A 26,884-nucleotide genomic window follows, 5' to 3' on the forward strand; every position below is an offset into this window, starting at 1 on the left:
TCCAGTAAGCGAATCGAGCGTCCCCAGCCAACATGTTGTGGGCGTGGCTTTGTTACTGACGTCATTCGGTGACAGCTAGCTGTCAGAAAGTGAGTTCATTCCCCCAAGCCGAGGAGACGGAGCGCCGTCGATAGATTTTTTTTTTGCCCTTCCGTTGGTATCTAGCACATTGAGTCAACGATACAACGGATCGACATTTCTACCGAGCCCGGCCATGGACGAACAGGCAGGGCCCGGCGTGTTCTTCAACAACAATAACAACTCTGTTTTACCCGGAGGTGGAAAAGGACCGCTGCCCGATGGCGACGCCGGGGAGGCGGCTAGGGCGCAATACAGTATCCCGGGGATCTTGCACTTCCTGCAGCACGAATGGGCCCGTTTCGAAGTAGAAAGAGCACAATGGGAGGTGGAGCGAGCCGAATTGCAGGTGAAAATACAGCATTTTATGTACACGTCTCCTACTAATATCACTACTGGAGCATTACGCCGCTCGTTTGTAGTAAGTCGCGCTAAGTGTCTGTGTTCGATTGTTCTGGTCATCAGGCTGGATTGTTAGCTTTAGCTCGGTAGCTAAGTGAGCTGCAGCGCCCCTCTGACCCAGCTGCACGACGACTTTTTGCGACCTCTTTCCTCTTGGTGAAACCACTAAACTTGCCTCCTACCGTTAGGGGTTGGAGTACAGGCTTTACCCGTACTTATGTTTAAATTGGTCTTAATTTAAACTAAAACATGTAACTATTACATGTGCTAGCATAGTAGTTATCGTGTAGCACACAACGTTGTGTAGCAACAAAACGTTTGCTTCTTACTGCCCGTATTTGTATTGCATTTTATCTCAAACCCTAGAAGAAAAATGTGTGAAGGGAAAAATTAGCAAAAAATTTTTTTAACGTGTTTGATCTTTTGGGAGTTGCCAGTAATAACAAACAACACATATGCAAGAGTAAGGAATCAGTATTGTTTATCAAGCTAGTTGCCATGTCACTGCCACTCCTGAGGACAGAATTGAAAATATTGCGCCTGCTGTAGGAGTGCCCTGGGTTGGTCTTTGTACTAAACAACTTTTTTGAGAGTATGTTACCCTTACCTAGTAGCCAACCAGTTTAGGTATTTAACTTTTTACACAAAGACAGAAACAAATTGAATTTCCTGCCATGAACCAGAATGTCCCTAGAGGAAACCCAAGTTGGCATATTTAATGTTTAGTTTGCTTAAAAACTTGAAGGTTCTGTCTGAATCTTTATATGTAGTTTCAAAACAAATTCTAAAGTGAACTGGCATTGTTGATGGTTGTTTTTGTTAGTTTGTTTTGGTTTTTCAGATTATTCTTTTCTTTTATGTAAGAAATAATGAGATAAGTGGTCAGTTTACATTGGTTCTACTTATATAGGGCAACATAAGGTTTTGTTGTTTGTTTGTTCATTTGTTTTTTCCCCTCATAATTTTGACCCAGTAGTGGGGTTGTAGTTGCAAGATCAAAGACAGGAGCGAAATCACTTTTGACTATAGGCAACTCTATGGCTACATGACCTCAGAAAACAAAGGGAGCAGAGGGAGACACGGCATTGTTTGTGCATTGGTGACGTATGCCTGATCAGTGCAGTAGGGTTTTGACTCAGCCTCATGCAGCACTTTCAGTATGACGGGTGTACACGGCTTCCTGTCTGGTGCCATGAAACAAGCTTATCAGCGAAGAAGCTGCAGCAGCTGCGGCAAAGCACTGGGAGGTTGCTGAATGCCCTATTGGGTGGTTTGTTTGTGGCGGCAAAATGGTATGCGCTCAGTTTGAGTTCTTGTTTTTGTTGCTCTAAACCTTAAACCTGAGGCCGATTTCTGTATTGCATATCATTCGACGCTTTACAACTTCCGGCTTACTCACAATTACACTCTGATCACTCTAACAGAGGATGTATCTACTCAGACATCTAGAGGACCAGGAGCCACAAAACCAGGGCAAGAAGGATCAATCAAATACTGTAAAGCTTACACAGGATCTATAACCTTGTGCTGTCCTTGAGATGTGCCTTCATATACATTAGTATTACACAGAGGATGTTGGTGAATTAACTTTTAGTGAAAGGACTATAGTGAGGAAGAAAAGATGTCCTGCCATTTGGATGACCTGAAATTGACTTTGATAAATAACAAAAGGCTCCAGTGGACACAATACTGCAATAGAAGATGCTATTCAACACCAACAGTATGCTGTTTTTTTATTTTAGTTCATGCTTTGCAACAACCCACTCACAATTTTATGCATCATGTCCATATATGCTGTTTTTTTGTGTGTGTGTGTGTTATAAAATCAAGTCCTAAGGATTTCTTTATTTTATTGCTGGTTACAGTCGTCATCAAAATGGAGACAGGCGAAGTTGTGTCTGTGTCTGTCTGCCTGGGAGGAAGGCAACTTCCAGTACTTGCAGGAATGTTGTCCGTCCAGCCTGTTAGGTCATGCTCAAGGCCACTCCTCTTTACTGGAGCAGCACAGAAACTGTACATGGCCAGCTTACGCTGTTGCTGCGCTCATTTGTGGGTAATGCATAGGCTGCTGTCGTTCACTATCAGATTCCAGTCGAGTGGTCATTGATCATCAGTTGATGGACTCGATCAAAGTGATGTGCAGATTCCAGTTGAAGGTTTCAGCTCTTGTTTGTCTACACTATATTATCTTGGGAATAAAAGCCATGGGGCAGCAGAGAAGTACTTTTTCTTATTCTTTTAATCCGTAAACAAAGATGGCGAGAAAATTTTAAATTTTTTTTAAAGTTTCATCAGACAAAAAAAAAAACGGCAAACGTTGACACGAGATTCTCAAGTATGCTTGTAAGAATTGCTTTGCTCGGAAAGATATGAATAAGTTCTTGATTGTCAAGATAATTAGATTGTAGCGATAGTAATCAAGTGTCATGAATAGCTGATAAATATTCCGCTTCTCTATCATTTGATTAATCTGCCGACTGCCTCGGCTTTCCTTTGATTGTTAAAATGGTTGTAGATTTCCTTCCAGATAGATGCCTGAACAATGATTTTCCTAATTGTATGAGCACACACGATAACCATATTTGCTGTAAATCTGGACGGCATGTGTGCTGATTGTTTTGACTTTGCAAACATTTGGCATGTAATAAAGTATCTTATCTAACAAATCTGACTCGTAGTGTCATATAGATGTAATTGACATCGTCCTGCTGTACTGATTAGTGCAGATCTTTTACAGGCCCGATGACTGAGGTTGTATCAGATAACAAGCCAGTGCTCCACTGTGCTTCATCAGCGCTCCAGTTATGGGGAAATCCCTGCTCCATAGGGGTATCTCCTTGCCAGAGGTATCTGTCAGGAGCGATAATCTGACACCGAGAGAAGGTTGAAGGTGACTTGGGGTGTAAGGTGGCTTTATGTGGGTGAAGACTGACACATGGGTCCGCTTATCTGTGCTGGATAGAAGTGCATTTCTAAAGTAAAAAGAGAGCAATGGTTGTATCTGCTGTGTCGTTTGATTCTTTCTTGCCATGGGCACTGCAGCAAGCTGTGGAAAGGCCTAGAATTATCCTATCTTAGTTAGATTACTTATTGCTGAGATCTTTTGTTTACTAATGGCAAAGCTTGAAACATATTTCGCTCAATGGTGTGGCAGTAGGGACTGAAACATTCGCAAATACGCACATTCACATTCCATGTCATTGGCATTGAGAAATTTAGAAATGGGAGTCACCGTCATTCCTCAGTTGATACCACTTCCACCCCCATGCCGCAGTTATTTTTGCCGTCTTAGCGTGCGCCTCGCAGAGGGAAAGTATAAAAAAAGCACATGCTTCTTTACCAAAAATATTGTAGTGTGAGGACTGCTTTCTCAGTTTCCTTGTTCTCAGAAACTTCATCTCAAATATTCCCACAGATGATGGTAAGCATGTTAAAACAGTTTGTGGGGTTTTTTTTTGTTAGAGAGCCTTAAGGAACCCGTGTTTATCAACTAAAGCCTCGTCCTCTGAGCTTTGCTCTACTGTCCCTGTTTGGACTTGCACCAGAGCCTGTCTCGGTGCTGTCGAGCAGCCTCGCAGTCGGCTTGTTAATTCCTCTCTCCTTCCTCCATTCACACTTACAGCCTTCATCTGGCTACGTGGGTGTGCGGGACAGCTGCCTAGTTCTGTCACAAAGTCGCCTCCCTCCTCCGGTTTTACAGTAAATCTGAAGTGGCCAGTCAACCAGAGTTGTAAATTAATGCTCACATTAGATCAAATTGCCGTCGTTTTGCCGTGATTTAAGCTGCTTTGTTGTTTTCAAACTTTTTGGTGGAACACTGTTTTCCTAGTCTTCAAAAATACTTAATGGGGTCTTTAGATTTCTCCTCATACTTTTATTTGGCTTTTATCTACCGACAGAATTTAACTACATTTTTCAGCTTGGCTCTCTGTTAATACAGCATTTTTTTGGGTTTCATTTACCTCGACATGTAAATCGATAACTCATTAAACATTGTCCAAAAAGCATCATTTCACAGTGAACATTTTACACGTATGCAGAGGTCGGGAGAGTAATACAGTTTAACTCAGAGTTTCTGCTCCTCTACAGAAGCGTGTGTGTGTGCATTTTTTTGGATTTGTATGTAGAAGTGACATGGAAAGGTACTTCTCACATGCCTTAAATACCAGCGCGCTGTTGAAAATCGAGACTTCACTGGCTTCAGCTGCTTCATTTCTTTCTCTCAGAGATGGAGCACTTTACCAGCACTGTCTCAGACCGACCATTTGCAGACTTTGTACCATCACTCTTCATCCTTGTTGTGTAATTTTACACCAGTGTCAAGTCTTTTTCGCTCCGTGCTTTTCTACTCCGCAGACGCTGCTGTTTAAACATGGTTCTGAGAGAACCACACCTTAAAGCCATGCAACCTATTGGCCTGAGAAAATGCTGATGTTCAGAAATGTAGCTGCATGTAACCATGCATCCCTTCAGGGTTATGTAATCTTAATGCAGTGGCATGGTATTGAGCATCCTTGTCCTACAGAAGGCTGACTTTGTGCCTTTGCTGCAGCCCGTGTTAGGTAGCACTGTTGTGTCAACTTGAAATGAGCTTTGTGACGGTGAAGTGTAAAATGACCCTCAAGTGGAACTTGTGATGAGATCAAAACAAATCTTTCTGTATATCTAAAACTGAGGAGGGGGGGGCTGTATTTTAGGCACACTCTGGCTGTATTTTCTTGTTTTTTTTGGACATGTACATGAAGTGAAAGGGATGGTTTATTCCAAGTAACTGAGTAGAAATCAAAATAAGCCTGCCCCACGGAGAAATCCGTAAGTGTGCAGGCTCTTCGTTTCAAGGAGTGATCACAGGTCCTTTGTATTTCCCTCTATAACCAGCTGTTTTTATGGCACCAGAGGAGAAACGTTATGTACTGGATAAAACTAAGCACTTAGTTTTATTGCAATATCTGACAGTCAGAATGATGGAAGTAAGTGCACATGCGGTACTGTGAGTGCAGCATTTTTTAAGTTGATTTGTTAAGCGTTTGAAGGTCCAAACTGCATGTGCCATCGCCTGAGACGCCGGCCACTAAAAGACTGAAGGTCCTTTTTGGAAGGTTAAAAGGACGATCCAACTTGCGTCATTTTTTATGCATCTGTCTTAGGAAATAATTACTTCCTTGCAAAAATGGGTAGATGTCACAATGTTTTATTCTATGAGGTGGTAAAAAGTCATCTACCATCAGAAATATTGCCTCAAAACAATGCTGTCACTGATGTAAGTTAAGATATATTAGACCCGGTGTGAGGAGTGTTGCAAATCAGTGACTCAAATTGATATGGGATTTTATGATTTCTGTATCATTGTGGCTCTGAACTGTATTTCTCTCATATTTTATTAGCTGTAATTAAAAAGAATACCTAAGGCGTCTTCGACACAACACAAAATGCTTACACATTTGTGCTTTTATTGATTTGTTTAACTGAAAGAGACTTTAAAAAAAAGTTAGTCTTAACACGACAAGTTGTTGTCATATCAAATTACAGGATTTGTCAATGAGATTCTTAAAAATAAACCACATGTGGGATGGGGGGATTCTACACAACTCTAATAAAAGATGTTTTTTTAGTGACGGTGGATTAAGAAGTAAGACAATAAAGGAAAACCATATCCACACATTTCATTTCTCCCCCTTGCAAAGTTACTTACTTTTCAGACCAGAAGATACAGAAGAAAGTAATGCATAGAAAGTGCTTCTGTTGTTTTGCAACTTTTCCTCTTTTGCTACTAGTGTGATGGCATGTGTGGAATGTACTTGGATAGTTATCAAGCCAGCCATCATGCTTCTCATTGGTTTGCGGTAACTGTAAGAGTAAACCCTGTGTTCTTTGAAAGGAGGTTGTTTGCATTGTAAATGTGGGATTTACGCCAACCCCTTCTGTCTTTCTGGAGCTCGGTCTGCGGTCAAAGGCCAGCATGTTTGACCGTTTTGTTTCTGTGTGAGCCCTGCGGTTGCATACGGATGGACTGAATTTCTTGCACAAATGCGGTGAGCTCGGTCTTCCTGCAGAGACAAACTGGGTTTTCACAGCGGGAACTGTCCAGATTAAATGGCCACATTGTGTTGTGTTGATGTCTCTGGCGGTGACGCAGAACAAGTCTGAAAGCCAGCATGTCTGGCATTCGGAAATTTCATACTTTGAGACATTCTCCAATTAGAAATAGGCTGAAAATTAACTTAGGAGGTTAGAATTCCGTCATCTGTTATTCATGAGCTTAGAATAAATGTGCAAGATATTCTATGTTCACTCAGTTTATCCGTTTCATTTGTTAATAGCATATCAATGCGAGCTGCTATCAGTCTTTTAATATATATTTAGTTTTACGTGACTGACTTCCAAATAAGGATTTAACCGTGTGCCAAAGCAAAAAGCACTGTGACAGTCTTTCCTATCGCAGCATAGAAGTTGGTGGCTGGTGTTTGTTTTCCTCCCTTGCATTAAGCCTATCTCCTCTGCCTCCTTTTCCTGTCTCTGAAAAGCCCAGCAAACGAGATGGATGCCCCATTCTACATGTCCCTCCCTCAGACAGGACTAAGGAGCCCTTATCCAGCAGCGCAATAATGCAGTCAGTGTGAGGCCGGGAATTAAATGCTTCCTGTGTCTCTTTATGGCCAGCGTTGACTCATTGCATTCCTCCCAAGGTTAATGTTTGATAGAGGAGACATGGCGAGCCAGAGATTCACAGAGCAGCACTCTTCTTTATCTCTGGCACGCCAGGACGCCAGGGGTGCCTGAGCCAGCGCATCTTGTGGACGGGGAAGTGAATGGTCACTCACTATCTCAAAAACAGCAGATGCGCAGTTTCATCTACAGTGAAAAGTTCTTCCTAATTTCAGTCCGTTCTTGACATATGAAGTGTTTTGAGTTTGACCAAAATAACAAACTCTCAGGTGGAGCCAGACCAATGTGTTGCTGGCCGATATTATGCATGATGCTGGCCTATCACAGATGTATACGTGTCGGTGTTTATTTTGGCCAGTATAGTTTTTTTTTTCTTTTTATGTTATCAGATGTCTGCAGCACTTTCAGCGCAGTGCTCATCACATCCAAGCAAGTCAAGTGATCTCTTTGTGACATTTCTTCTTAAGTGATAAACAACGACCCCATCATTTTCCTATTAAAAATAAGTATAACATATGCTGTTCATGTAGGGTATTTGTATAGTGAATACAGTACGTCAGGGAATTTAAGGGAGTGAACACTTCCCTATTCTACCGTTTTTAGCCTTCGACCTAAACAGTGTTTTTTTTTTTACATTTATGCGTGTGCTCTGCTGGACATCGATCGAAATTTCATAGAAAGTAACTCTGCATTTGGCCTAATGAGGTTATTAGGAGGCCCCGTACTTGTGCTACAGTTTAATTGCCCAGAAGCTCTCGTCTCCACTGATATTTGGCCTGGAGCCTTTTTAGCCAGACTGAGTTATTTTCAGAGCCGTGCTGGCTCGTTCCAATCCAAACACTGATAATTTTCCATGTGCAGTATTTTCCTAATGCTTTGTTTGTGTCCCTTCTTGCGCCTCGTCTCCCACCCTCCACAGATGGAACAATAGAGTGGCACCTGGTTAACTCAATTGAAGCAGTCACCTTGCGCTCCTTTCCCCCCCCCCATCCTGTCCTATCTGCAAACCTCATTGAGAATCCACCCAAAATGACAAATCAATATTTCTCATTGGTTAAATGAATGCTTGACTCACACTTCTGTGACTTCTGGGACTTTGCTGGCATTTATCTCCTCATTATTTGCCCTCCTCCGTGTTGTCGTTACATTTTCTGGAACAAAACTGGATTAAGTATGTTCGAAAGCCAGAGTCAGACTAAACATTTTGAAAGTTCTTGTAAATCCCAACTACTTTAGTATAGATCCAGCCGGGAAAAGATTGATGAAGGAACAGCAGACTGTAAAGATTTGCTGAGTGGAGTGATAGAAGTGCTCTGCTGATCCACCGTTCTTAAGCATCAGTTGCTGGCATCTGTGCAGACTCTTGGCGTGTGACTGATGCCAGCTGAACACTGTACTGTTTACAGTCAAACTGAGCACCATCTCTAAATCCTAATTGCACTGGTGCGTTGTTATGAGTTCCTGTGCAGAGAACGATGCTAAGAAAATGCCTAAATTAATACGAGGCAGATTGAAGCGCTGTCATGACTCATTGTTGAAGGCAGCAGCACTGATACTTGTTATCCATTTGGAGCTGTGATTCGGCCCACTCAAACTCGCACCGTCCTCTGGGTTTAGAGTGAAATGCCGGGAATCGAGTCGGTATTTATTCCCTTCAGGGGGGTTAACCTGTGGTTTTTAGGAAAACCTTACATTCTGTTTTTGTCGTTATACGCGAGTAGTTTGGCTCATTGTGCTGCTCTAATCCTGGTTTACAACAGATCCTGTTTGACATTCGTAGCAACAAAGTGATTTTGATGAAGCGTTAAAGAGGAAGCCCCTACTTCTTTCACAGACTTTCACAGTTTCTGTTGTTTTTTTTCCGTTGTAGCCTTTATTATATTAAGTAGTTTAGCAGAATATATATGATTGTCATACAAATAAAAGCCATTAAGGATTAAATTGCCTGCTCTTTATCTTTTTTGCCACTCTCATAAAATTGCACCTGGCAGATATGCCATGTCCACAGCAGAAGAGAGGCGCTTCAGCCAGCTGTTTTCAAACAGGTGAATGAGGACAATCATGACGACTGTCCAACGATGAGCCCCATTGTCTCAAATAATTGCACTTGATTGATTCTTAATAGGGAGACCTAATGATTACAGTGTCTGATTCTGCTATTTTGTGTATTGTATGCTTTGCTCCATTTGATTAATCCGCTGCAGCTTGTTTAAGGTGTGTGTGTGTGTGTGTGTGTGTGTGTGTGTGCTACCCAGCAATGTAATGTAATGCTGACTCAGACGGAGTGCGTCAACAGCTGCTGCATGTTACTGAAGAGAGACAGTGGTGTGCATAGTGAGAGGGACGGTTGGAGCGTGGGGGAGTGAGGAGGTTAGATTAAAATAGAGTAGTACAGATGGTCTTTTTATTTCCCATCATGCCACGCATATTGATTTGACATCATCCTATTTCAGTCTCGACAGAAGTAGATGTTTTCAGATGTTGCCTGAAGGAGGCTGTCTTTGTAGTCATCTTTGTTGGGAGCTAACTAGTATCTAAGATGCCAAAACTCCTGAAATGTTGTGTCTATTTATAAAAGCAACCATTTCAACGTGAGATCTGACAGTCCTATTTTTGTGTTTTCAGGCTCAGATTGCCTTCCTGCAGGGGGAGAGGAAAGGCCAGGAGAACCTTAAGAAGGACCTTGTCAGGAGGATCAAAATGCTGGAGTATGCACTGAAGCAAGAGAGGTGAGTGGCTCACTGCCTGCTGATGCTTCAGCCCACCCACAACACTCGAGTACCTCAGCTAGTCTGCAGCAACTACAGTGTTTCCACATTCCTAAAATAAGTTGCTGCCTCTGAGAAATATGGAAGGGATACCACAACTGTGCAAGTTTCTCACTGGTCAACAAATCAACATCAGCTGTGCCATCACTGAGCTTGAACATTTCGGACTGCAGCAATATTCTATTCATTGATTGATGTGAATCATTTTAAATTTCCAATTTCCTCGTGCGCACTTCATACCAGTCTGATGTCTCAGCTGGTGTCAGCTGAAGCAGAGTGCCAGAAGGAATCCCCTCGAGTCCAGCTGGTGCGATATCTCTGAACAAGCGTCTGTTGGCATTAAGACTGTTTCTGCTGTCGGATGCTGGTAACTCTGCACAGTTCTCAGTTGAAGGACAGGACGGGACAGGACGGGACAGGACGGGACAGGAAAGGAATCCTATCTCCACCCAAGGCAGGGCTATTGTCCCTACTGTCTTTCAGGAGAATTGCATTGTTCCTGTTCTCACCATCCTGTCACCTTACTACAAAAGGTCCCTTTGACAAAGGGGGTGATACCATTGAGCATCTCCCGTCCTCTGTAACACATGGCTGCACCTTGGAACAGAGATGCAGTATGTTGGAGGTTTTAATACGTCTGTATTAATGTTAAGCACATCGTTCGTAGGGAGTGAAAGCTGCAGCTTATTGCAGAACTGGAGAAACAGTCCTTTCCGGTCGGTTTGCTTTAATGCTGTCTTTGTGTGGCCAGGCAAACCTCTCACTCCATCAGCAACCACACAGGATGTATATAACGTCTCTGTGGCTAAGAGTAGAAGACTCTGATTGTATTAGACAAACATGAGCTGAGATCATGCGGAATCCTTTGAATGCAAAACATTGTTGAGGTAATCGCTGCCAGTCAGCAAAGGATAAGCATAAGAAATTGGAAACTGACGTGGGTAACAAAATAAACAACTGGCTTCTTCGTAAGATCTTGAAGCAGGGAGATTAGAGTAATGAAAGACTGAAAACAAGTGAGTCAGCCAAGCCTCAAAATGGCTTTTTGCTTCATCATTGCCCCAGTCTGCACAAAGTTCAATTAAAATGTGCTAACCTCTGTGAGGAACAACATCCTGGGTTTGCTTTACGTGGAGTCCTCCTCTGGGCTGTTTGTAATCGTCACGAGCAACACTTAACCCAGAATTACTACCACTTTCCTTGGTTGCCTAGCAACGGGTCGTGTCTCCGAGGGTATCTGAAAGCAATATCGGAGATGGCTTTCTGAATGTGGGATGTACCCCGTTTAAAATGAATTTGATGTTGATGGGGGTTGCTTTTTCTGCATCATTGGTGTAGAATGGTGGGGGCTGTTTGAGCTCAAAGGGGAGAGAGCGCCACTGTTATTGTCTCTGTTGTGAACGTGTGTGAAGTTACTGAAGAAAAAACAGCTAAAGACTCCCCTTTGCTGTATATTTACTGTTTCTTATACATTTTCTTTGCTTTATTATGAGTTTCCTTCAATGGAATGACACTGTAATGATATGTTTCAGTTGGAATTAGGCTACTTGTTTCATGTCTGAGGGATCCGATCATGTCCTATACATTAGATTATCATCCGATTAATCTGTCAGTCAGCAGGAAATTCATCATTTAGTGTTATTTTATGGGGAAGGATCAATGTTCCCTCTAAGCTGCGCGCCTGCGCAATCGCGCACTGCTCGCACATTCTCAGCGCACAAGAAAATCTATGTAGCGCATAAAATGAAATTCACCATTAACGTATTAATTAATATCTAATACTAGACCTAATTTAATCTAATTAATTAGACCAATAATGTGTTTTTCTGTACCATTTTTCAATGTTACGCAGTGAGTGACAGGTGTTCAGCCAATGATACGATACGGTTTACCTACGATATGCAGCCAATCAGAGCATTGATAGTGCTTTCATATGTGCCCTGCCCACACGCGCCGTGCAGGTTAGCTAGCTAACAACAGCCCCTTGTCATGGCGAATTGAACGGGCAGCGCCAGCGACACATCCACTCACCAAGCCAAAGTAAAAAAGAAATGCGGTTCTTATAGAACGGAATGGCTGTCTGAGTATGTGCAAACAGAAGAACAAGCGGTGAAACTGGGTGAAATGTTTTCTTTTTTGAGTGAGAAAGGTCTACTCTGCAAAACATGCAGGCTGCAAGCATGACTCTCACATATAACATAGGGCTGTCGCAATAACCGTAAAAATGAAATATCGCGATATGATGACGCCCACCGCGCTTCATGATGGGTCACCGCGATCACCGCACGTATTTTCGATAGCGTCCGTGCAGGTTTCAATCTACATGCGCACGGTCCTATTAGCAACATTAAACGTTCGTTTTGCAAAGCTTTGAAACTTACCGAGTGGTCACTGTTGTTCATAGATGTTCCACAAAAAAAAATTGAGCAAAATATGCTTTCCAGCAGAAGTTTGACGATCGTTTTGACGAACTACTTTTTCATCACCGCACCTGACCTGATCTCGCCACAACTTAACACACTTTAGAAAGAGAAAATGGAAGCCGCACTAGTATCGAAAGCAAATGTTACTTCGCCCCTTTGGGAGCATTTCGGCTTTCAACCAAATGAAAAGGGTGAACCAGCCAATTTAAACGAGGCGATTTGTAAAATCTGCCGAAAAACGGTTCAAGTAAAACGAGGGAAAACAAATTATTTAAAGGCTCACCTAGCAAGCTATCATCCGGCTATTGCGGCACGGTTGCCGCCGCCTCCTGCCACACAGAGTCGCGGAGCAGCTCATGTTGGGGCGAGCAGTGACAGACATAAACGCCTAACAGGTGCTGTTACACGGTATCTGGTTGAGGAGATGGTGCCGTTTGCTACTGTGGTATAATTTTGTGTGTGTGTGAAATAGTGCCTGGTACATCTCACTTTGTATACTTAATTTAAAAAACAAAAAACAAAACAGGCACTTGTTTTTTTAGTTCATTTCATATTTTATTTGCATTTAAAAGTTCAACTTCAGTCTTCTCCTGAATTCTGTTTTTAAGTTCAATCCGTAGGAGAAACAACTTGCATCTCGCATCTGTGCCGTTACCGCCCTTTGTTCTGCTTTCAATAAAATAAAGTGTTATAAAGTTGCCATGTCTTTTTATAACCTTTTTTAAATGTGTAAGTGCTATGTTTCAGAGGAAATATTGCAATGAGTTTAGTAATTTAGTAATTAACAAACGAATTTGCTACATAGATAGATAAAAAATAAAAAAAAGATGGCGCAATAATATCGCATATCGCAATATTGAGCCGCCCTGACTCACCACAGGGGGAATTCCTCAACCGCGACAGCCCTAATATAACATATAACATACTACACATCTCATGAAAAACAAGATTTATGTGTTTTTCATTTTAAGTGGGCCAAATCACTCATATTAAAAGTAAACTAATGAAAATTACTGCTGTGATTTGATTCTTTTAATAAGCCATGTAACTTGCTATGATCCAAGGTTTTCAACAAGTGTGAAACTGGTGTGTGGCCACAGCGTGCACATCTGATGTTGCTCACAGTGGTCCTCAGTGTGCTCAGGGAGCTTGTGTGTATGCCCAGACACATGAAAAATTAGAGGGAACATTGGGAAGGATGTGTTTCCTTGCTTCTCAGGTGTAAATATTTGTTGGCTTCTTATTCTTACGACTCTTTGATTTATTTTATTTTTTATTATTTAGTGACCAGAGGAAACAGACATTTTTATTACAGGGGAATAATTTAAATCATTTTCACAATTTTTTAACAAGCTGATATTGTTGTGAGATGTGGAGATTGTTTTCAAATCTTGTGATATTATTCAAAATGAGTCTTTATAATAAACTGCTTCTCTGTTTTTTTTTCTTGTTTTTTTTCTGTCAACCTTGTTTATTTATCTGTCTGCCACCTCTTTTTTTTGCTTTCAGAGCAAAGTTCCACAAGTTGAAATATGGGACGGAGTTAAATCAAGGTGACATGAAGCCTCCGAGCTACGACTCTGGTAAGTCTGCAGAGACTCAAACCGCTTACTTCACCCAACTCGCACTAAATCACTGAAAAGGCTGAGCTCACATACCTAAAGAGACAGGACTGTTGCGCATATGAGGCCTGCCTTCATGTTGATTCTTGTTTTCATGTTTGCCTTGATACATTTCTTCACAGTGTCCTTTTCTGAGTTGTGAAACAACAATATTTGCTGCAGATAAAACGTAATAACATTCCTGACAGATTTGAAAAGCTTTCTTCATCTAAATGAGTCTTTCTTGTCATGGTATGTAGCTATCAAAGACATCTCTTTGGGGTTTTTTAACCTTTCATCTCAAGTGTGAATATTTCCATCTTTTCCATCTCCTCAAGTGAATTTGATTTAGTTTTTGTAACACTGGAAAAAATCCCTATATGAACCTTTTAAAGAGATGCCCCAAAAATCCAAAGATCTGCATTTTTAAAATAACCTTATTCATTTTGTGTATGGAAGCTGTTTTCAGTGTGCTCTGTAGATTATTCACAATAATGGGATCATTGGCTGTGGAAAGGGTTATTATTGAATTTTGAATTTTGTAATGTGAGCTGAAACAGTGGATCAAACGATAATTTGATTAATCAGCAGAAAAACGAGTGCACTGGTTTTCTTTCCACACTCAAGGGAGTCTATATACAGTCTGTAAGTTCTTACTAGCCAGCGTTGATGAGATGTCCGTGAGAACCTAAAAAGATGGTGATTCAAGTGCGTTGTTTTCCATGTGTCTCTCTAGCAGCAGCACAGCGCCTCTTTCTCGTTGTATTACTGTAGTTTAGTGTCTTGTGTTTGAGTCCTCTTCGATCATTAAGTCGGATTGAGATATTTCCTCTTCTCTGTCCTCATTGTTATTCATGAGGGTTGTTCAAAGCAAGAAGCCCTTGAAGTGTTGATGAATTAGGGGAAGTGAAGGGGAGAGGTGTTGGGTGAAGGGGATGGAGGAGAGGGAGGGAAGAGGCGGGAGGTGTTGCTGGCATGGTGGTGCACCTGTCTGCTTGTCAACCCTCTGAATTAAGCATGACCCACTTTTTGAGGGATCCTCATCTCTCTGCCCTGTCAAATAAACTCTTTCACCCAATCCAAATCTAATTAACACGTTTCTCTACACGGCGCTAAATTCTCAGCTAGCTTGCAGTGGAAAGATAGAAAAGATATTAAATATTGGAGTGAGCTTTCAGTGCAATCTGTGTTTGTTTGTTGACAGAAACGGTCACAAGAGCATACGGCGTTCTGGATGCTGCAGGCATCGACACATCATTGCTCTTTCTAGTGTGTAATGTGACACAGGTGGAGCAGAGATTAACCATTTGTAGGTGTCAGAATGCATGATTAGATAGCGAATGTGTTCTGGCATCAGGCTGTTACTCATTATTTTAGTTTTGAATCTTTTAAAGGCCTCTGCTGCTATTGTAAAATCTTTGACTGTATTTGACAGTTGCTTTCAGTAAGTCAACAAAGAACGTGTCTACTTTCCACGGTGCTGTGATAGAGGAATGTTCTGCTTGTGTTTACACAGCGGACATAATGTCTGAGGGTGTGCTGTTTGTGGAGCCCTGATTTGTGTCCTTCTCTTCTCCTCCAGATGAGGCCAATGAGAACGAGACCTCTGGATCGCTTAACAATCAGCTGTCCTGGAAACAAGGCCGGCAACTCCTCAGACAGTGAGTGCTCATGCTTTTGTCCCCCAGGTCAGAAAACTGTCTTCAACCCAGAAACCTACTAAGTCCACTAGCATTACCGGGATTGAAATGCCACAGTGCCGACAGGCCTCGAGTTACATTGCAACTGCAACTGCATTGTCACTTTGTCAGACTGACAGCTTTTGACATAGACTACAGGGCGAGCAGTGCTGTGGGACTGAAAAACTATGGGAGAGTGCACCCTCACATGGGCAGCCACCGTAATGATCTACTCTGGTTTTTCTTTTTCTTTTTTTTTTTTTTGCATTCTTGCTTTCACTTGTTCTTTGTTTTCCTCTCTCTTTCCTATCTTCTCTCCCTCTCCAATGTACCCAAAGGGCTCAGGAGTGTGGTTATCATATTGTCCTCCTCTCCTGTCAGTTTGTGTAAATAAACTGGGCTCCATCCCTGACATCATCAGGCAGCCTAACACCTCATCTGCCCCAACATGCCGGCGGATGAAGCAGCCAATTTATTCAGGAGTCTGTGTCAAAGGATGGATCAATAATGTGCCACAACACCCCTCCCTCTCTGTTAGTCGCTGTTTAAAATTGCTAAATCTTCTTCACCCCTTCAGGATTGGTATAATATTTGATAGCTGGCTCATCCTGCCACAGCACAGTGGATGGTGTTAACTAGAACACTGCCAGAGGATGTGACCCAATATTAGCAAGTACTCATCTATGATCATATTGAATTCTAGATAATAAATGTTAGTAAATGCAGAAATCAGAGCTTTGAATCTTTGCTTGTCTCACAATTCAATTAGATTACTATTCGCATGCATCTTAATTTTCATTTATAATTACCAGGCTATGCCAGTAGATGGAACTCCTTTTGAGATGAAATACACAATCTGCCTTTTTATTCATTCTTCTTATGTTTATTTATTTATTTATTTTTACAATCTTTTTGTAAATACTGGATTTCCAATGAATTACTGCATTCATGCAATCTCCCTTTGGGGTGAATAAAGTACCTGACTCAATCGCAGTGTCTTGCATCTTTAAATTACCGCACGTAGCTACATTTTTGTAAGGTAATTAAAGGCAGTCAGATTGGTCTGAATTCCCATTTTGTTTTGTTTTTTCAAACGTTGACAAATTTCTTAATATAAAAGCTGCATCTTTTCAGTGCCAGTGTCCAACCTCAGTTATGTTCATACTGAGTGTTACATGCATGCAGGCTTTGATTTGGCTGTAGGGCATATGCAGAGCTGTCTTCTTCTGCTCACATAGCAGCTCCAAGATTTTCAAAAGCTTTTCAAGAGTCGAGGTTCTCTATAGCCGAATATTTACATAGATAATTATTTCTGAAGGGCTGCCACAGACTTGGTGATTCTTCCCCCTCTTGGAGATGGAGCACAATGTTCAACTGCCTCATTAATTCATAACTGAGTCGTTGTACTGGCTGTGTTCAGTGATGTAGGTGTGTGGTCAGGCGATAACAGCTTATGTAACAGCTCATATGAATGATACATTTTTATGTGGCAGCTTTTACACACATTCTATTTAATTCATGCGTTCCAGGTTCATCTAAGTGATGTCGATGATGTCCGTTTTGCTGCTCAGCTGCGTCTTTCTCTGCTTAATCACCCTAAACATTCAGTAACGTGAGCACAACATCAGAGCTTTGCGTTTTCTCTTCTGCCGCTGCTTTACTGCAGTTGAATGTAACGTGACAACAAATGCAAAATCACTGTTTATTACTCATATTCTGTCATTTTTCTGTTTGCTTTAAATCTTGATCACTTTCTGACGCACTCGTATCCGAGATGCATCGAAACATCAAAAGATTTCCATTTTATCCTTCAGTTCTTCAAGGCTGGAAGGTGTGTCCAATTGTCAGCCGGAAATCCTATATCAAAGACGAAACCGTTAAATAATATTTTATATTTCCACAAAATTCTAATGCTTTGAGATGGGCAGTATTTACACACCACTCGAAAAGCTGGATTTAGCAGTGAGGCAGAAAGGTATTCACTTATGTCTATCAGTGATGAGGAACAGAAAGAGGTTGGGCAGAAGTGGAGGGGATCTATCTGCAAAGGGGTGCTGCTGTAGGTCTAAGCTGTGATGGTGGGTGCAGAGGATAAAGAGAATTCAAGAATGCAGTTCATTGAACAGTCAACCAAGTGTAGTGAGCAGAACAACGTGCTGTAAATCAGTAGCAAGCACGGGACCACCTTATTTGTGATCTATGTTAAAGTTGCTTTATCTTGTTGCAGGTACTTGCAGGAGGTGGGCTACACAGACACCATCTTAGATGTAAAGTCCCAAAGAGTCCGAGCTCTGCTAGGACTTGCTGGTGATGGCGGTGGGAAGACGGGTGAACGGATGAGAACTGAGCCTTTGGTCAATGGGACTGACTCAACAACAAAGGGCACGGGAACCAGGGGGTGAGTATACACCACTTATTCTATCTATGTGACCATAGCAACAGTTTAATTTCAGTTTCATCGTATGTCATACTGGGCAAAATTTATCCAGTAATCTCAAGGTTACAGTTTGTAAAACAGGCTTGCTTTTACCTTCCAATTTATTGTTCTTCAGATATCAAGATTTCCTTTAAAGATACAAATAAACATAGGAGCAAAGTCAGTCATTTTAAGCTCAGATGGTTTTTATTTCATGTTTTTAGTTGGTTTAAAGGGCAACAGAGACACTTATTGTACTTGTGTTGTGTTGCAACGGTGATGCTGCAAATAAGTGGCGCTAAAGTAGGCTATAACTCTCATAAATGCTACAACATGCTGACGTGTTGGTGAAAACAAAAGCCTACACAATGTAAAGAGGTAAAAATTGTAATTACACTTACACATAGTTGATTTAACTGTTTGTGATGATGCGATCATCATTGTTCCCCTACAGGAAAGCTGAGCTCTCTGACACTAGCGCTGTTCTGGAGGCCTTCAAATTCATTGAGAATGCAGCAGCTGAGTTCAGTGATGAAGATGATGACGAGGACAGCGAGGGGAAAGACAGAACTCATGTAGAGTCCAGGACTGTAAGAAGCCACTCTGCCCTCTGTGCTCACACAGTTAAGTTCAAGTCATTGCTGTACAAAGAAAAATAACTGCCCTCATTTTCCTCCCTGCAGATCATGAGAAAGAAGCCCGCATCGTCATCATCGCCAGCTAATATGGACACCAGTGAGGACTCTTACACAGAGGAAGCTCTTAAGGACTTTGACTTCCTGTCCAGCCTCGAAGAGATGGACACCTCATCAGAGTTTCGAGGCACCGGGGACGGCACAGACTGGGGTGAGTCACGCATCATCACGAACAGAACATGAAGTGCAGAGCTGGGAATGAATACACACGAGTACATTTCAGCCACCACAGAAACGGAACCTACACTGTTTATTGTTGCTTTCCTGATGATAAGCTGAAGAAAAGATCGCTTATTACTTAACGCAGTAATCTTGAAATTTTCTAATGTTCACTCATAGTTTGGCGACTGTTCATGAAATACTTGTCATTCATATATCATGCTGTGGTCATAAATCATGATGTTGAGTGTCTGTTTAACCCATAGTTTGTGATCTCTTCCACTGTGTGTTCCCATAGCCAGCCTGTGACCACAATGTGTCTTCCACACGTGCGTCGTAGATCAACCTGAATTTATTTATTTATTTATTTATTTTTAGTCTCACTGATCTTTAGACTGAATCCAGAAAAAATGGGTTTGATGCCAAGCTGAGGTGGTTTCTTTGAATTTGAGTTTTGAGTGAATTTCTTAGTTTTGAGTGTTTGACTCGTGCTTAGAATAGCTCTATGATTTTAAAGATTACATAAGTAATACTTAGGCTGTTGTCAAAATCAAAGAATTCTCCACTTGGCATTATTTTCCCTCCCACTGCTCTCATTTTTGTCAGTAGAAAAGCAATCTTAAAGGCATTCAGGAGAGGCCTGTGAGTGATGCTCCTAGTTATTTAGCATTCCTGTCGGGGTAGTGGCCTTAGGATAAACGGTAGTTATGCTTATCTTAAACCTGCTACTCTCCTGGACGTTTTTAAACCTCCAGGAGAGTAAGAGCGCGAGAGAGAGGTGTCAACAGCTTACCCACTCTGCCAGGCCACTGGTACCTCGACCAGGGCAGTTCCTCAACAGCCTCTCGGTCTGGTTTTGTTCCCCCTGTGTAGAGAAGGACGAGCAAGGTCCCATTTCTGAGGCCTGGGACGTGGACCCGGGCCTGATAACCAAACTCAAGGAGCAGTACAAAAAGGAGCGCAAGGGGAAAAAGGGGGTGAAGAGTAAGTCCTGTTAGGCATTGCTGCTTTCCTCCCTCTCCTCTCTTTGTAGCGCCTGACTTTCCTGAGTTCAGCCAAAAAGCCTTAAATCAGAAACAGAACATCTTCATTGTTTTCTCATCTTCTTCTCTAGCTGCTCCTTGTTACGTCTCTCCCTGTCCTCTTTACATTTCATACTGAAGTCTCTTCAGTCTTCTCGTGAGTGCTTGCACCAACAGAAGCTGTCTTCATTTATTTATCCCAAACTGTGACGCTTGTTGCATGTCTGTCCCACTTACGTGTTTTTATTCCTTTATATCCATGTCCACATCATCATCTTGTCCTTACTGTTAACTGTCAGAGATTAATTTGACTGTGATGATAAAGCCATCTGTGCCCCATCTGGGATAGCAATAGTTTCCACAGTCATCTGTTTCTGTGTCTTCTCCAGTCATGATAGCATAATGATCGCCATCTTTATCCTCATCTGTCAGCCACGTTGATGCTACAGAAACAAAACAGCGCCTGGTGTAAATTGATGGCAAATAAGAGCTCTTTCATTGACTCGGAGAAGTGACTCAACTGAATACTCCTGCTTTCTGAATGACGGCCCACTTCAGTCTCATTCAGCAGCTCAGAGCTCTCAGATTTTACATCGATTACACCACATTTTTCTCTTTACTTTCTCCTCTTCTGTGGTTTAGCAGAACGCTTTTTTTCTTCTTTTTTCCACCCTCTGTTCGTGCTTTATCACTTTGGTGGGTTTGTGGAGGGATCGGAGAGGTTTATGTTTCTGGCAGAGAGTTGGATTGAAAGATAGAAATCTTCACTTGTGTCATGTAAATACAAGAAACACAACGGTTTGCCCCTGTCTGACCAAAGCTAAAAAAATCCTCCCGCGTGCGTCTCTGAAGCCTTCTAATCAGCCTCTTCCATTTCACTGTTAAAACCTGTTGATTGACTTCATGCTTAAACTGAGTCATCGAGCCCTTTCCTCATTTCTTGCCAACAGGCAGCTTTCTGAGGCTTTGTATTATGTTACTAATTGTTACCTGACAAACTGTTTCTCGACCAGCACCAGTAAACCTTCTAAAGTCCCCGCTGGGTTCTTGGCCACTGCTCACTGAGTTTTCCGATGATAGATAGAACTTTCCCTCTGTTTTACTGTCGGTCTGTTAAGCCAAGCCAAGCTAACAGGCTGCTGGCCACACTGGATTCATGTAACTCTCTGTCAGAGACGTATGAAAATGTCATTTTGGAATGATTTTGCTGGTGTTAAAATTGGCTTCAGTTAGTATTTGAGACTTGGCTGAGACTTCACAAATTCCACCTTAAATGACTCTCTCCACATAGCCCACTCTCAAAGTTAAATGTGCCTCATCATATTTCCTGCCATTTCTTTTAACAAGGATTGCCGCTGGCCTCTCTTAATTTTCTCTCTCATAATGTGTATTTATTGATTTCTTTTCATTCCCTTTCAGTGCTGTTTCCCTCCATATTCATCTATGCTCTCTCTTTCAGCCTGTGTGCACTGTTTTCTAAACAAAAATTTGAATAGTTTTTTTCTTTTCTTTTCCGCTCCATCTCTCGCTGTACATCCGTTTTGTTAACTGTTCATATGACGTGTTGACAGGGCCGAACCGGTCCAAGCTGCAGAACATGCTGGCTAACCTGAGGGATGCAGAGGACTTGTCTCACATGCAGCCTCCATCCACCCCCCAGTCCCGGCCCAACGTGGCCCGCTTCAGTGAACAAGAGGGAAACCGAACAGATGAAGGTGCTTCAGAAAAAAACCTTTCATCAGTGAAGTTTTAATTCTTTGATTGAATTCCCTTTATCCTCTGTTACTTGTGATGACTTGTGTTTCTATCTGTTTGTTCTCTCTCCAGTTGAAGCGCTTACTTTCCCACCCACCTCAGGGAAGGCGTTCATTATGGGCTCAGATGAGGCCATGGAGAGCGAGCTGGGCCTGGGGGAGCTGGCCGGGCTCACTGTGGCCAACGAGGCCGACAGTCTGGCATACGACGTGAGTGGGAAGAGACGGAATGCGTTTTCAGAGCTATAGGAAACTATTCCTGTTCTAGTTACCACCAGAAACTTAGGAGAGGCATCCATCTCACTTTCCTCCACTAATCTGAGATTAGTTTCTGAAGTCACTATTTGTACAGACTGTGTCAGTAAGGAGGAGAGATTATATCGGCTGTTTTCTAACTTTGATGATTTTTACAACCGTAGAATACAGCAGCATGTCACATGGCTGTGATAACAGGCTTTTTACACAAAAATGTGGGTTATAGATGTATTGTCAAAATTTACAATATAATTAAGAGGTCAGGAGAAGTCTTTTTTTGTTTCATCCAACTGTTCCCTCTTTTTTTGCACTGGTTGTATTCATTTTTACTGTCCGTTACATCTGCTAATAGAGTCTTATCAAAGCAACATTCATGCTGTACAAATCCCAAATAACCGAGCAATCTGTGAAAAGGCTTTAATTGCAGCTTAGTTCTGGACTGCAGATTACATTTTCTGAAGCCGTTTAACAGTGCCGATTGGATGTTAAGTTCAGATTTTCTCCTCAGATTGGCAACAATAAGGATGCCATGAGAAAAACATGGAACCCCAAGTTCACTCTGCGGAGTCATTTCGATGGGATTCGCGCTCTGACCTTCCACCCCGTGGAGCCAGTACTCATCACTGCCTCAGAGGACCACACGCTTAAGATGTGGAACCTGCAAAAGACCGCTCCTGCCAAAAAGTAAGGAGGACCTCCCTCAAGATGAGCACTGTCACCTTGTTATTTTTACACTGGCTCTATTAGAAACACTGGGAAATCAGTGCGTTGTTTACCCTTTGCACCTATAGCATTATTCAAGAGACAAAAATACGAGTTACATCCTTTTTTGAGTGTAGTTTGTCTTTTTCTTGCACCATTCTCATATGATTCATTTGCCGAAAACTGCCCCCATGTGACAAAGACTCAATGTCACACACTATGTCATGTCACAACTCCACAGCCCACACACAGCGGAAGGAATGCTGTGCATTTATTAATAGACACAGGATTTCAAAGGCCAGTGAACTGTGACTAAGACAATACAAGGAGGTGGTGAAGCATGTTCAGCTGATGGGGCAACTGCAATAAGTTCACTGACATCACTGCTGTTTGCTTTGGTGTTGCATTAACTGCCGCTTTGTCTGCAGGAGTACATCTTTAGATGTGGAACCCATCTACACTTTCAGGGCTCACAGGTAAATCCACTGCGCATGAATCGAAGCTTTTTGTCCGTTTTTGTTGTTGTTTGATTTAAAAACCCGACGTGTGATAATTCATTAGTGTTTCAATCATAGGGGAGCTGTACTGAGTGTGGTGATGAGCAGTACAGGGGATCAGTGTTTCAGCGGAGGGGTTGACGGGACCATCCAATGCTGGAACACCCCGAACCCCAACATCGACCCCTACGACTCCTACGGTAGACGCAGTTTTTTGTTTTGACTGAATCAGAGTGAAGTCTTCAAGTGAAGTCGTGGTATCTGACTCGGGTTGTCCTGTGATCTCTGTGACAGACCCGTCCGTGCTGCGTGGAGCGCTCAGTGGACACACTGACTCAGTGTGGGGTTTGGTGTACAGCAGCGCCCACCAGCGCCTCCTCTCCTGCTCTGCAGATGGGACTGTGAGACTGTGGGATGCCAACACCACCTCCCCCGCCCTGGCTGTGTTCAACGAAAACAAAAGTGCTGACTTGATTCATGTGTCTCAGTCTTGCCTTTTATCATTTTCTTTTGCTTTAGAAAGTTAAAATGTTCTTTTCTGTGTTTGTTTCTGCACCAGAGCTGGGAATTCCCTCCTCAGTAGATCTGGTGTGCAGTGAACCAGCTCATCTGGTCACATCCTTCACAAATGGGCAGATTGGCCTTTTCAACATGGAGACCAGTCAACTGGTCCTCAATCTGGAATCCAATTTGGAGCCAGGTAGGTTTGGAGGTGTGGGTCACTATCAGCCGCTGGATAGGGCTGAAAGTTCTACTGTTGTCCATGAAGTATTTGGTTGCCCTCGAAAAGCAACTGATGCAGCATTAAGACCACATAGAAATCTTTACTGATGTGCAGGGTAATGATAACAACATGTGTTTATGTACACAAGCTGGTCAATTCGGTTACTGTGTTGAAATGGAGACAAATTCAGATGCTGTCCATTAAAAGCTCTCTACTTACATCTGGTGGTGGCAAGAGGAAGAACACAAAATGTTGGAAATCATGCTGAAAAACAGCTGTCCTCAGTAACACCTGTTCAGGGTGCTTTGGTTATAGTGACAGTGGTTTCACAGTAGGGCTGGGTGGTATATTGACTTTAATTCAAATGAGGCAACTTGGCTTCTTTGTTTGTTTACTTTTTTCAAAGGAAGCTCAACGTATCGCCTCGTAAAAACTGAAAAAATATCAGTTAGAAGGATTTGATGGTGCTTTAAGGAACACGTAAATTCTGAAATCTGCGTCACTTTGTCTTTATGGTTGTCTTTAAATGTAAATTGAAATGGTTACGACTGTAAAATGTCTTTCATTTGAATTTTTCTTTGTTTAAGTTTAATATTTATCATTTTATCTTTTCTTTTACCCATAATTTCTGACTTTTCCAACTGAAGCTCCTTTGGTGTAGAATGGTGATAGATTATGTACATGATGATGTGTGTCTTGTTATTTATCTGTAGTAAATAACAAGATACACATAATCTATCTTTACTTTGTGTAAAAACACTTTTTTGCCTTATCGCCCAGCCCTGTTTCACATTCGAAGGTGAATCTCAAACAGTTTACACCCGAATGAATAAGAAAAACGTTTAAAACCATTATATGTACCTATGAAATATTTACATTTAAATGATTATCATCCTGTGAAAATCTTACACCACTTTAATCCTCGAGGTCACAACACAACATGTAGGAAATTATAACTTAATGATAAACCTAAACAAATGGAAATCTGCTTTTATGATCCATCAGGTTTTATGAAGCCATTAAATCAGATTTTTCAAGTTTCTCTCTGGATGACTGTCGCTTCAGATATGCTTCAATCTCACTGTTGCTGTGTGAAGTCTAATGTGCTCTTCTGTCCTTTAACCAGGCACTCCGTGTCAGATCAACAAGGTCCTCAGCCACCCCACTCTTCCCATCACCATCACTGCACAGGAGGACCGACACATCAAGTTCTTTGACAACACCAGTGGGAAGCTCATTCACTCCATGGTGGCCCACCTGGATGCTGTCACCAGCTTAGCTGTGGACCCGAATGGACTTTACCTCATGTCAGGCAGTGAGTACCTTTCAGCCACTTTCTTCTTGTGTTGTCTAACTCAACGTATTTCTTTTAGGTAACAGTAAATTAAACAGTATGTAATGCCATACCTGTCGTGCTCTCCCCAGGTCACGACTGCTCTATCCGTCTGTGGAACCTGGAGAGTAAAACCTGCATCCAGGAATTCACAGCTCACAGAAAGAAGTTTGAGGAATCAATCCATGATGTGGCATTTCATCCATCTAAATGTTACATCGCCAGCGCCGGAGCAGATGCTCTGGCAAAGGTGTTTGTATGACGCGGAGCTGCGTGTCCCCCCACAGCCCTGCTCTCTGACTCAGTTTCCCATGATCAGGGACCAATAGAGACCCAGCAGGGGAAGGACCGTCAGGAAGGGGTCCAGTCCCACCTCACACAGCCCTCTGGTCTCCTGTTGGACTTGCAGACTATGTAGCCGATAGCCTCAAACAGGCTGTGACTCTCCATAGAGAGGGTTGGCAGGGAGGCCAGTCAGAGGGAGAACTGCTCTCTGGTCCCCCACCCACCATCCAGGCAGGCCTGGGTGCGACCGGCCACAGTGCCCCTGCAGACAGACTTAAATTTAACCTCCACAGAAAGGAGGCTCAGGACAAGTATTAGTGTGGAGTGGAGAAATGAGGTTTTAAGCCCCCTCTTCCTCTGCCCCTGTGTCTTCACGCTCATCCCAGATCCCTCAGGCCCTCGACCTTCCCTCTCAGACAAACCAGGTCCAGCCCTTCACTCCAAGTCAGGTTTTGCGTTGTTTCAGAAACGTTGGGTATTGAAGGCTCGCTGGAGCTGTCACAGAAGCCTCTCTCTTCCTCTTCTCTGCTTCCCAGACCGACTCCACTTGCTGGCCTGCCTTTATTTCCCTTTTTAAAACCCATATTGACAAATGTGCCTTTGCTTTAAAAAGGTCTTGAAAATGTTATTTTAACAAGCTTATTTTGGGGAACAGGGAGGGAGGGGATGGCGGAGAATTTCAAGCTGGTTGTCACAATGTTGTTGATTTTAACATTGGATGTAAAATTACAAATGCTTATAATAAACAAAATATATATTCAGTCTTAAAATTTACTGTGCAGTGTGAGTTTGAGTGTCCTTTTTGATAAGTGTGGTTGGGGAATCAGTTTTGTGCATTTTAGGGCAAAGCTGGCAGAGTGATACAGACCATTAAATATATTGCCTGTTTGTTAGATTCAAGTAACTGTACACTTCAGAAGTAAGATAACAAACATATGTGTCCAAAGTAAACCATCTTGGTTATATGATTACAGCTCAGACTTGGTTCTAGATGTCAATTTTAGGAGTAACTAACCGATTTTGGCCAGTTTGCTCTTGTATGAATTGATGGCGTGTACTGTATGTAGTATTCCCGAGCTGTGTGGACAGGCTTTACTACAATGTGATGTATCATGTCCTGATATTTACAGTAGTCCAGTGTTTAGCAGGAGATTAGTGCAGTACTTTAGGACTATTTGAAATAATGAGTTAACCATCCAACACTGAGGGAAGAAAAATGTCCTGCGATTCCAGTTTACTGTAAACTGAGGTTTGAAAAAGACCAAAAAAAAAAAAGGAATGAAAAAAAAAAAAGTCAATCACGGTGTTGTACGTGGAGAGTACAGCTTCAGATGAGCCATTTTCTCAGTCACTGGTTTGTATATGAAAGTATGTTCAAAATAAAACCTGCTGTAAAATGTAAATTGGCTCTGATGTTGGTCATTT

At 42.2% G+C, this 26,884-nt stretch overlaps 1 protein-coding gene across 2 annotated transcripts; it reads left to right on the forward strand.

Annotated features, from left to right (window-relative positions):
- The first annotated feature begins 82 nt into the window (after positions 1-82).
- On the forward strand, positions 83-26,864 carry LOC142390803 (striatin-like). 2 transcript variants are annotated; one of them, XM_075476572.1, is made up of 17 exons: positions 99-427; positions 9,772-9,875; positions 13,847-13,920; positions 15,521-15,599; positions 17,845-18,015; positions 18,488-18,623; positions 18,717-18,879; positions 19,761-19,871; positions 21,481-21,624; positions 21,737-21,873; positions 22,427-22,602; positions 23,049-23,096; positions 23,196-23,317; positions 23,412-23,579; positions 23,677-23,817; positions 24,968-25,156; positions 25,267-26,863. In XM_075476572.1, the coding sequence occupies exons 1-17, from the start codon at positions 215-217 to the stop codon at positions 25,434-25,436; spliced, it is 2,346 nt and encodes a 781-aa protein (XP_075332687.1). In that variant the 5' UTR covers positions 99-214; the 3' UTR covers positions 25,437-26,863. The 2 variants fall into 2 exon arrangements, with proteins under 2 accessions (XP_075332678.1, XP_075332687.1); XM_075476563.1 differs by lacking the exon at positions 19,761-19,871 and having other exon boundaries at positions 83-427; positions 25,267-26,864.
- Positions 26,865-26,884: the final 20 nt, after the last annotated feature.

Source organism: Odontesthes bonariensis, chromosome 2 (genome assembly GCF_027942865.1).
Source record: "Odontesthes bonariensis isolate fOdoBon6 chromosome 2, fOdoBon6.hap1, whole genome shotgun sequence".
Classification (NCBI taxonomy): domain Eukaryota; kingdom Metazoa; phylum Chordata; class Actinopteri; order Atheriniformes; family Atherinopsidae; genus Odontesthes; species Odontesthes bonariensis.